Genomic DNA, 12,884 nt, shown 5'->3' with positions numbered 1-12,884 from the left:
TATTGCCCTTGTCTCATTCATCATTTCCAACTTGACCTTAACAATTGAGATGGTTTAACTCATCATCATTGGCCCTACCTTCCATCACTCACCACTTTAACATTTATTCTAGAGACATAATTTCGTTTTAACTGCAGGGTTTCAACACAAGATTTCAGTCTTGGAGTCGACGGCTCTTCTAGGGTTCCTAAGGTTCAAGTCTACCGATCTGTTAGGAAGATTTGTATAAGTTATAGGTTTCGTCACAACATAGGTCATCGAAAGGATCCCCAAGACCCACCAAAGCACCAATAAATGTATTCCAAAGATCTTGGACAAATCCGAAGTCTTACTTTTCTCAAGTTAATCGGGAGACAGTATACACATATGGCGAACTGGGATCGAATAAATACGTACCTTTATTAATATATCATCACTTTGGCTTCTTTTTGAAAGGAGAAAACGAAAAATAAGTCGTGATATTTAAACTATATATATAAAATACATATTGCGATTATTATGTGCAAAAAATATAATCATAATATAATAAAATTAATGAATATTTATATTTATTTAATGAAAATAATAAGGAAGATTGGGAGGATACCTTGGTTTTGGAATAGAAGTAGAAGTAGAAGAAGCCATGATGCTGCCACTAAAAATTTGATCCCTTCAACCTCAAACTTTAATCATTTAAGGTGAGGTTGCAGTTGGACCATACCATCTATTTATACCCCAAATTCAATTAAATAATAAATATTTTTTACCAAATTTCTTTTTTAATTATTTTTTTTAAATTTATGTATAACCTATTTTCATATCAAAGAAAAGGAAAAAGGAATATTTACGCAGGTTACGTACAAAATTTATCTGAAAATCGAGTTTCTACAAATGCGTAAGGTATAAAAGGGGTGATCTCGTAGTTCTTGGTCTGTGAAGATGCGTTGTTAGCTTGATTATTAGTTACTGAGGGGTTAGAAATATATCTTCGCTTGAGAGTATCTCCATTAACTGATAAAAGGATCTTGTCTTGAAAAAGTATTTTCTCCTCTTTGTCTTTTGCGTAAACTCTGGTTAAATGACAATTACACTAAAAAATGAATTTGGTTGAATATATTAACTATTTCAGTTAGTTTTTTCTATTTAAAATAAACTGCATAATATATTAAAACATTTTGAACAGATTCTTTATGATTTTTTAAAATAAAAAATTCAAAAAGTTAAAATCTTTAAACAAATTAATTTCAATTCTAACATTTTCTATTTTAAAGAATTCTTTATAACTTTTTAGAACTTTTAACACATTAATTATAACTTTTTAAAATAAAAAAAATAAAAAAATTGAATTCCTACAAGAACTCGAATTCTTGTTCATGAACCTGGATTCTAATAAGAGCATGTGACTCTAACATATTTTCTATTTTAAAGTCTTCGACATTTATTATATTATTAAAATATTTTATAACTTTATCATTTGAATATAGTTTTTAAACACAAATTATATGAATAATAATCATTTAATCTTATTGGTTGCAACGAAAAACACTTATTTCTCTATCTTTGAATAAAATTTTAGAGAATTTTCTAAATTTTGAGTTTTTTGTATATTTTATAGAATAATATACAAAATGTATGTTGAAACTAAATAGAGAACAAAATCTCAATTTTTATCTATCTTTAAACAATCTGTTAGAAATGCACTCAGTAAACAAAAGAAATCATATCTGGTTTAGTTAACCTTTATAACAAATATCTAATAAAAATAAAATACACATGATTTATTTGTATAGATTTATACATCTCAGGATATTTAAGATATAACTATTGGAAGGGAAATTTATTAAAATAACTATTTTTTATGGTTGGTTTCATCTGTTAGTCATTTTCTCTTCAAGTTTACTAAAATAGTCATAGGTTCGCAAAACCCACGTCCATAAAAAAAATTAAAATTGCAGATCTAGGGCTATTTTGGTAAACATTGTAAAGAAAATGACTAAGAGGTGAAACCAACCAGTAAAAATGGCTATTTTAATTCGTTTTTGTTATTGAAATATATAAAATAATGTTCCTATATTAATATATGCAATTTAAGATATTGTGATCTCGATCTATTTACTTAAAGAATAAGAAATTATTATATCAACTCGTTGAATCAGTAAAACTTGTTAGATCAGAATGTTGAAGTTTTGTACCGAACACTTCAATAATTGAGTTTTATTTCAAAAGGTCTTTCTTTAAACATCAACTCTAGTACCCCTTTTGTATTCTTCTTGCTTAATTTGCACCTTGCATTCAACGACCATCTTATGAACTCCTTGAATCTCAACAGGTTTTCACTAAAATCTTTAATAGATTACTGATTTCTCTCGTATTTTTTTTCTTTTTTGTTCTTTTTCTTGCTCCAGATCTTCGATCGTTACACTACGACTCTAAATTTCTTTACACTATGATGAAGAAAAATGAAGCGGTGACCCGTGTCTATGCACCGTTGGGGTCCACCTCTTATTACAAATTTATATTTTAATTTAATATGTAAAAGATAAAAGATAATGAAGATGATAAAGTCCAACATGAAGATGAAGACGAGGTTAAAGACTTAAAAATAGAAGTCAAATAGATCAAAATGTTCGTTAAATAACATGTATCAATAAACAATACTTCATGTATAAAAAATGGTTTTTAAGAGTTTTTTCAAATGGTTTATAATATAGTATAGATATAGAATACTTCAAACTTAAGTTATAAATATTAATAAAAAAATGATATTTTCTTTTTTTCCACGTGATTGGAGGACACGTGGCATCACCAATATTGAAACGTGGCAACCTTTGCAGATATTTTGAGGGTGTAAAATTCAATGTTTTTCTAGATGTATCAGATGGATTTTTTTGAAGGTCTTCTATCAGATACAAGTCATTGTCTCAATTTACTTAAGGAAACTAATTTTCAGAGTTTCTAAATCAGGTTGGTAAGTATAAGGATAAAATCTGTAAATTAATCCACCTATATCTATTTTATAGATTTCGTCCTTATATTTACGAATTTGGTTCAAAAACTCTTTTATTACACTTTTAACTCCTTCACAAATTGCAGACCTACCACTTATTAAGGGTAAGCAGTGGAACCAGATACCCATTTATGGAACCGGAACCGATATGAGTGGTTCCGGTTCCTAAAATACGGAACCGACTGAAAATGGTTCCGGTTCTCAATTTTTCGGAACCGTTACCCATCGGGACCGGTTTCGGGTACCCGGAACCGATGGGTACCTTGAACCGGAACCGGCGGGTACCCGATATTTTTCAATTAAAAAAAATTTAATACTAAATTTAAATTAGGTCAAGAACTTAAAACTCTAGATTCAAAATTTGAGATAAAATGATTTGTATTATTTCAAATTGTGTGTTTAATTGAATTCGTAGTATGTAATCGTTAAACTTTGAACTTTTACAATTATATTATGTAATCGTTAAACTTTCAACATTTACTATTAGTCTATTATGGTTTGTAATCGTTAAACAATATTTGTACCCATTATTCCGTGTAATTTGTATTCTTGTTTATTTATTTAGTGTTTTAGCAATGTTTTATTTTTTTTATTTTTTCTAAATAACAAAATTTTAATATTTTAGGAAGCGGGTACCCAGAACCGGAACCGGTTCCCGGTTCTAAAAATTCAAGAACCGCTCTGACCGGTTCCGGTTCCAATATCTCAAAAACCGCCTGTTCCGGTTCCGGTCAAATAGGGCGGGTACCCCGCCTATACTCACCCCTACCACTTATGGATCTAATGATATTTTGCTGAATTTAAGAAAGAAATGACTAAGAAGTGAAATACAACCGAAAATAACTACCTTTAGGTAATTTCCCTTATTTAATTAGTTTAGATTATCTTTATGTTCCTTAAATGAATGTAAAAAAATTCATTTATGTAAATGAAAATAAAAAATTTAATTAATCTCAGAGTAAAATCTTGGGTTAGAAGCAGTTTACTAAACACTTATTAAGTAAGCGTTTGTTCATGCCACTTACCTTGTCGGATAAGCATCGTAAAGACCTAGAATTTTACCGATAAGAAAGATGATAAAGATCAAGAGCATTACCCTATAAGTAAGAGTGACGACTTTTATCCCGTTAGTAATTGTTGCATATGTATATATTGAGTTACTATTATTTGAACTCAACCGAACCCGATATCCTTTTATTTTCTTGGATTTAATATGATTGTTGAGTTTATATTAATGTATACATTAGACAACTACCTTATCACGTACGCTCTTCATATATACATATTTTTCAATCTATTCTCCATCTTTATATAACTCATTCGTATATATGTTCAATAACTGTGAACATATATATGTAAATTGAGAAAATTAATTGAATGTGATATATGTAAAAAGTGTGGATAAGTTGTATTAAATGGTTGATGATGAAAACGCAATTGTTTGGAGACTATTATGTTAATTACTTGTTACTCTATTTGGAGCTTCCGAGATAGAGTTGCTTTCGGAAAATCTGCGTCCAAGAGGAATTGAAGGACCTTTTTGATTTGACGACTGAAAACTCTTTTGAATGGATGGTGGTATAGGCATAAGGCGAGTTTGAAGGACGTTTTTAAATCTTTAATGGATAACAAGTCTACCAGTGTATTATTCACGAAAAATTAAGAAAAAACTGTTAAACTAGAGAGAAACTCTTAACAATAATTTTATTGATCAAAATTTGAATAATAATGAAAACAGTGAATCCTATTTATAAGTTAAAACTAATTGAGAGATAACTATTAGAACTTAAATTCAAATCTACTCCTAAATTCCTAATCCTAAATCTATACTATATTATAAAGCATTTGACAAAAACTCTTAAAAACCATTTTTTATGCATGAAATACTGTATATTGATGCATATTACTTAAAATTTAAGATTACAAATAAATTATGCATAAGTACAACTTATTAAAGCTTCATGTTTGAATTCGTGTAACTAACTGCGGATAAACATAATCAAATAGAAGATAAACATCTCCTTTTAAAATATAAAAAATATAAAATGTAATTAGGATAATTATCGAGTTCTAACAAAATAATTAATTATTATCTTTATAAGAAAATTATATTATCAAACTAAATATAAATTATTTCGTTATTGAACCTAAATTAAATTATAATAAAAAAATTGAATTAAAAAATTACACAAAAAATAAAAAAGTTAAATAGTTAATTTGATACTAATATCGATATATTTTTGTCAAATTTTTATGATATCTTCAAGTTTATTTTTTATTCAAAAATAAAAACAACATCGTTTTTTCAAAATCACATAAGACCATACTATAACATCGACTGAGATAAAAATAAAATGAAATATTAAAATCAAGATGTATCTCGCTGTATTGTGTGAGTACCCTTCTAGTCAACTATAAAATAATTAATAAAAGTAAACTAATAATAATCCTAATCTAAATATAAAGTTGATAACTAAACTAATTAAGAAACAAAATAATCAAATAAACAAATAAATGCAATCCATTTGGAACTCATCAGAACGAGCCCGCGACCTGACACGTGACCCAAGTCGTGGGATAAGTTGCGTAAGCGACTGTGTTTCGGCTTCTGATCCGGATATTTGGATTTCTTTCGAGCTGGTTTTCTTCTTTTCCAAAGATCAGAGCAAAACCTTGTTAACTCTCGAATTCTCTCTGTATCAGTGAGTTTCATCATGCTTTTACATGCAATAATGTTTATTATACATGCGATACTCTTCATGCTATTATGTTAGCATCATTGATAAATGGATTATGTTATGAAAAGTGTTGCATGAACATTTTGAATAATGAATGAAATATTTTGTTGGTTCACCTTTAGAAATACTCAAATGTTATCTTGGTGTTTGTAATACAAATGTCTTGTAAGTGATAACCTCGAAAAGTGGGTGTCACGGAGAAACTTTGAGTGCTTAGGGGCCGTTCACCTAAATGACTACCTAGTAAGCACTTACCGTTAGAAGTCACCACTATAATTTATTTTACCGGGTAAGATTGTAGTACATTAAAATGATGTAGTATGCAACCATTTACCCGGATAAGAGTCGTCACCCTCACTTACCGAGTAAGACTCTCCATCTTTATCATTGCTCCTATCGAGTAAGATTTTTGACCCTCCTTATGTTCATCAGATAAGGAAAATTATCGTTATGTTCAAAAGAGAGTAGATAACAAATTGGGAATAAATTAAAATTTTAAATACATATAACACAAGTTACATAAGATGTTTTGATATCATCAAGTTCTTTCACTTGGTTATTATGAGGATTTGATATTGGAATACGATATTATTCAACCAAGAAAACAATAACAAAAAAGGAAAATAAACGCAGGCACACAAAACATAAGAAAGATGTGTTGATGTAGGATTCTATCCTGTCAACGAAAACAAGCCAAATGCAGGATTGAGAACGGAGTAACCACCATCTACGACCAAGTTATGTCCACTCATATACCCAGACTCATCACTTGCTAAAAAAACAGCTGCATTTGCAACATCTTGTGATCCAAGTTTCTTGCCATTAAGGTTTGAGAACACAGTCGAGTTTTCATCCATGTTGAAGAACTTCATTGCTAGTTGAGTTGGTATAACATAGGGCGATATGCAATTGACACAGATTTGATACTTTCCTAGTTCAGCAGCAACGTTCTTTGCTAGTCCAACCACACCATGCTTTGAGCTTGTGTAAGCATGAGATGAAAGCCCACCTGTGATAGAAGCTATACTTGCAGTTGTGATGATGCTCCCACTGCATTTTGGGATCATCACACGTGCTGCATGTTTGGTTCCCAAGAACACTCCAATCAGATTGACATTAATAATCCGCTCGAAGTCTGCCTTGTCATTGTCTAAAATGCTAAGCTCTAGCTTATCGCAAGTCCCTGCGTTGTTAACCATGATGTCCAATTGCCCGTGCTTAGCGATTGTGGTGTTGATGGCGTTCTCTACATCTAATTCAACGGTTACGTCGCAGTGAACGAAAGATACAAACTCAACACCCAAGTCTTGGCAAACCAGTTGCCCCAACTCATCTCTGACATCAAGAATAACTACTTTTGCTCCATGCTTTACGAACGACCTCACAATACATTCTCCAATGCCCCGAGCTCCACCAGTAACGATGGCTACCTTGTTTTCAAGTCTGAAACAAGTATCGTTCACGTTAGTATCAAGTAAGCACAAAAACGGAAGACGTGTTATCAACTCATCAAGTTATGAAAATTAACTTCTTAAAGTTCGAAATCACCCTGATTACACTTATCTAGAAGATAGGAAAGTATACCTTGGTTTCAGAGTCGAAGAATCCATTATCCTGCCACTATAATTTTGCTCCTTGGCCAAAATTATGGTTTGATATGAGGTTGGACGATAATACCATGCTATTTATAGGGATATTAGAAAAGTAAAATCAACAAAATATTATTAATAATAATGTAAAATGAAATCACCTATTCTTTTATCTATCTTTTTAATAAAAATATAATATCACATAAATTATCTATTTAATTATAAAGTATTTGACAAAAACTCTTAAAAACCATTTTTATGCATGAAATATTGTTTATTGATGCACATTACTTAAAGTTCAAGATTACAAGTAAATTGTGCGTAACTACAACTTATTAAAACTTTATGTTTTAATTCGTGTAACTAACTGCAGATCAATATAATCAAATAAAAAAAATCTAAAATATAATTAGGATAATCATTGAGTTATAACAAAATACTTAATTATTATACTTATAAAAAAAACTATATTATTAAACCAAAAAAATGAATTCAAGAAACACACAAAAATAACAATACTTTTTTCAATTCTTTATGATATATCTTCATATTTATATTTTATTCAAAAATAAAAACATTATCATTTTTTTCAAAATCACATAAAACCATATTATAACATTGTTCAAGACAAAAAAAATATAATAAAACAAAAAATTAAAATCGAAATATATCTTACTGCATTGTGCGAGTATACCACTGATTTTAAAGATACAATTATTGAAATATACAAGATAAATACTTGTATTAAAATATGTAATTAAAATATGATAATTTCAATTTTTAAAAAAATTTAAACATTAAGTGAGAATCGTACATTTAAGCGGATCAGATATGTTGCATCATCCACAGTGTTTCATTTAATTTTTTTTGTCACAATCAATTATTTATACAATAATTGCTCAAAATTTGACTTTTATAATAATAGTATCATAGTTTATAATTTAATTCATGTTTTTTTTTTTCATATTAAAATATGTATCAATCACTTCAACCACTTGATGCATCCATAATTGAGTTTATATGTCCAAACAGTATTCTTTGAGCCCAAAATCGTAGTCTGATTTTATAAATATCGATCAGCGTACACCTCTTGTTTCGTATATATTTTCATGTACGAGTTATCAAATTTCACTCTTAAGGCTACAAATGGCTCCAATTAAAGCTCTAAACCGACCACCCATGTAATGAGTTTATACTTTCGTTATTTCAACTTGTATTTATTTGCTGAAGTCTTTAATAAATTACTGATTTTTTTTTCTCGTGTTTACAGATTTCATAGAAAAAAAAATGAGGATGCAGAGTCTTGTATATACCCAAGTTTGTGGTTGATATCTATGGCTCTAGATCTTCGGTTGTCACCTTTTATATTCGTACCTTTTTACTAGTACGGGTATTACGTGGCACATTAAGAATATACTTATGTTGCTGGGTTTAGTCGTTGTAAAATTGATATTTTTAGTTGAATATATCGGTGCCCTCAAATCGACAATGACACGTTCTGTTGTATGGTTTTACATAATGAATGACTCTTATATAGAAATAATCATGTAATATAAAAGTACTGTGAAATCGCAAAAGTTTTGATCTGCTAATGACGTAATTGATAAATTTGTATTTAAAATAAAATAAGGAAGTGCATTACAGATTTCGTCCATGGATTACTCGTAAACTGTAGTTTTAGTTTTTTTGTTTACCTCTTAATAGTTTCATTAAGAGACAACCTCTGAAACGCTAGAAGGTGAATCTTGTTTGACAGAAAAAAAAAGTCTGCCTCTTAATGGTTACAAAACCCTCTGAACAATTTTGTATCTTGGATCTCCCTTAATTACCATTCAACGCCCTAATTTTATTGTTAAACAATTACCAAATAATTATATTTCATTTTGCATTATATCACAAGAGCACCTTAGTTTATTAAATTCTTTTTATATTCTTTGTCCAAAAATTGTTTTTTACATAACGTGATAGTATTCAGACCAAATCTAGACCAAATCTACACCAAAATAATGGTCATTATTAATTATTTTGGACAAGAACCGAATGTTAAACATATTTTTTTTAAAGAGGATAAGGGATCGTTTACTAAATACTTACTCGGTAAATATGGATTGGGTAACTTTCCTCACTTGATGTATATGACAAGGGCTGAAAATCTTACTCGGTAAGAGCGATGATAGGGATAGAGAGTATTACCCGGTAAGTGATGGTGAAGACTCTTACCCGGGTAAGCGTTTACCAGGTAAATTGTTGCATACGATACTGTTTTAATATACTACAATCTTATCTGGTAAAATTATAGTGTTGACTCCTTCCGTTAAGCACTTACCAGGTAAGTATATGGGTAAACGGCCCCTAACATTGGAACAGATTTTAGATATATGATCCCTCATTAAGCATAAACACTCACTACAAGAAAAATGACCTTCAGAGAATGTATTGTTTTGTACTTAAAAGTCTTAAAAGCTTCTCTAAAGCCTTTAGATAAGCTTTTCAATTTTGTCAAAGAGCTTCTCTATGTGACGGTAGGTGAAGGTTTTAGAGAGGGTTTTCAAAGGGTGTGTTTTTGTTAGCCTTTAGAGACGCTTAATTAAGGCTTTAGACGATACACTTTTAAAACTTCTCTAAAGGTTAGTTAACTTTTTATTCATAGCTTCTCTAAAAGTATATATATTAGTGACGTTTTTAAAGTATTTGTGACGGTTTATAAGAGTTACTAAAAGATAATTTTTAGAGAAGGTAATGGAAAAGCTTCTCTAAAGATATTGGCTTTAGAGACACTTTTAAAAAACCTTCTCTAAAAGTCATCGTTAGTTACACTTACAAAATTTTCTCTAAATATGATATTTAGATACACAAACTCAAAATTAATGAACTCAAACTAAAAACCGGCTTTTAGTTCATAAATTAATGAACCAAAAGCAACAACAACACTACGTAACAATTCTTGCCTCTCAAATTTCCTTATCAAATCAAACTTAACAAAACATTTGAGTCAGATTTTGCTTTCTTTAACATATCTTTTTACACTAAAATAGAGGACCATACCTTATATGATATTTGAACAACAGTACCAGCTCAAATTGAAAATTCAAAGACCAAACTCATTAACTTTCTTAAATAGGATCGGGATCCGTTAGAAACACCAAACCTTAAGAAGAAAAAATGCAATTCACTCTAATTGTAATGAAAATAGAACAGAGGTGAAATGTTTAAGCATTAAACATATTCCAATAAATGCTGCCTGCTACAAGTATACAGAATTGGGATACAAGAGACAGTTCAGGACTTAGGTATTTTCTGTTAAAGAAAAAAGAGGCATGAAAGACTAAAGTAAAACTTAGGTCTTATGGCAACAAGAGAATGGAGACAAGACATACCAAGTAAAAGCACACTAAAATTTAGATTTAAGATAACTTGGTTCGTTGATTGGTTTTTTTTTTTTTTTTTGGCTCATATACATATATTGCACACCCTGATACCAATGTACCATGAACTTTATGGAATTTAGGACTCACAACATAGGCAAATCAAAAGGCATACTCTGCATCCATATCCTTGCAACATTGGCCAATTATGATCTATCCCAATGGTTGTTGCATGCTTAGTAGGGAATGGCCAAATGAATACTCAGTTAAGTTGAAAACATAACACTAGAATTTTTATCTTGATTCTTCTTTGGAAATTCACCAAACAGGTGGTATGCAAACACTCTTATTATTATAGAACGATGTTTATACAACTCCAAATTCACCAAACAGGTGGTATGCCCTAAATATGCTCACCTTATGAAATGCATTCAACCGAACAACAAATACATGAAATGACTAAACGAATGGAGAATCAAACCATGAAGAAGCATGTTATGCCAAAAAGACAGAACCAGATTAGGGCAGAATACATACCTGATTTATGTATAAAAACGAAACCAAATTGAGAAAAATCATGATGGAGACATGACGACGGGACCTCGGCTGAGAAATCGACGAAGGCGATGGCGAAATAGGTAGAGAATTTGAGGAAGGCGACGGCGAAATCGGCAGAGAAACGACGAAGGCGACGGCGAAATCGGCAGAGAAACGACGAAGGCGACAGGGAGAGAGATAGAGTCGAGAGATGGGAGCGATGGGTTATAAAAAATAGTATTTTTCTAATAAAATTGATAAATAATTAAAACAAAGACTTTAGGGAAGGATTTTATTCTAAAGAACGTCCCTAAAGCCCTTCTTCATATTTTTTTAGAGCCTTTTCATAAAAAAAAAAAAAAAAAAAACTATATAAAGCTTTTAGAGACAATTTTGATAATGTATAATAAAATTTCAAATATTTCTCTAAAACTCATTCTACCTTCAGTTACGTATTTCACTTTTATCATTCATTTTCTTCTCTATAATACATCTTTAGATGCATTTTTAAAATCTTCTTTAAAAATTCCTTCTCTAAAGCCCTTTTTCCTTGTAGTGACTCGATATTTTTTTCATTCTAATGGATTATTAAAAAAACATAATTTTCGTTTTAAAATTTTCATTTCATCTGATAAAAGAGTCGTATAGGTTGTTTACCAAACGTCTATCGGGTAAGCGCTTACTGGCAAAATTAGTGTAAATTAGTGTTTGTTAATGCATAAAAACTCAAGATTAAAAACATTTGATAAAAACTCTTAAAAACCAATTTTTATGCGAAAATTAGTGTTTGTTAATGCATATTGCTTAAAACTCAAGATTACAAGTAGATTGTGCGTAAGTACAACTTATTAAAGCTCCATATCCGAATTCGTGTAACTAACTGCAGATAAACATAATCAAATATAGGATAAACATCTCATTTTAAATATAAAAAATCTAAAAGATAAGTAGGATAATCATTGAGTTCTAACAGAATACTTAATTATTATCTTTATAAAATGTTATATTATTAAACCAAAAATAAGTTATTTCATTATTAAATTTAAATTAAATTATCTATACTATATTATAATGCATTTGACAAAAACTCTTAAAAACTACTTTTTATGCGTAAAGTACTGTTTGTTAATGCATATTACTTAAAACTTAAGATTACAAGTACATTGTGCGTAAGTACAACTTATTAAAGCTCCATATCTGAATTCGTTTAACTAACTGCAGATAAACATAATCAATCTAAAAGATAATTAGGATAATCATTGAGTTCTAATAAAATACTTAATCATTATCTTTATAAAATGTTATATTTTTAAACCAAAAATAAGTTATTTCATTATTAAACTTAAAATAAATTATCTATATCTATACTATATTATAAAGCATTTGATAAAAACTCTTAAAAACCATTTTTTATGCATGAAGTACTATTTTTTGATGCATATTAATTAAAATTCAAGATTACAGGTGAATTGTATATAAGTATAACTTATTAAAGCTTCATATCTGAATTCGTATAATTAACTGCAGATAAACATAATCAACTACAGGATAAACATTTCATTTTAAAAATAAAATATAGTTAGGATAATCATTGAATTCTAATAGAATACTTAATTATTATATTTATAAAATGTTATATTATTAAACCAAAAATAAATTATTTCGTTAT

At 29.4% G+C, this 12,884-nt stretch overlaps 2 protein-coding genes across 2 annotated transcripts in view; both read right to left on the bottom strand.

The window, feature by feature from the left end:
- Positions 1–644, bottom strand: part of LOC112523602 (secoisolariciresinol dehydrogenase-like) — a 5,505-nt gene extending 4,861 nt beyond the window's left edge. Inside the window, exon 1 of the mRNA XM_025133269.1 lies at positions 587–644. Coding sequence (XP_024989037.1) covers positions 587–624 — 38 coding nt within the window. The 5' untranslated portion in view covers positions 625–644. The remainder of the gene's footprint in view (positions 1–586) is intronic.
- Positions 645–6,239: 5,595 nt separating this feature from the next.
- On the bottom strand, positions 6,240–7,377 carry LOC112523603 (secoisolariciresinol dehydrogenase-like). Its single transcript, XM_025133272.1, has 2 exons — positions 7,309–7,377; positions 6,240–7,167 (listed from the first exon to the last, which is right to left on the bottom strand). Exons 1-2 carry the CDS (start codon positions 7,332–7,334, stop codon positions 6,396–6,398), a joined length of 798 nt encoding a protein of 265 aa, XP_024989040.1. The 5' UTR covers positions 7,335–7,377; the 3' UTR covers positions 6,240–6,395.
- Between the last annotated feature and the right edge of the window lie 5,507 nt (positions 7,378–12,884).

Source organism: Cynara cardunculus (assembly GCF_001531365.2).
Source record: "Cynara cardunculus var. scolymus isolate 2C chromosome LG 12, CcrdV1, whole genome shotgun sequence".
In the NCBI taxonomy this organism is placed as follows: domain Eukaryota; kingdom Viridiplantae; phylum Streptophyta; class Magnoliopsida; order Asterales; family Asteraceae; genus Cynara; species Cynara cardunculus.
The sequence above is the reverse complement of the archived record's forward strand: the minus strand, read 5'-3'. Positions and strand labels throughout refer to the sequence as shown.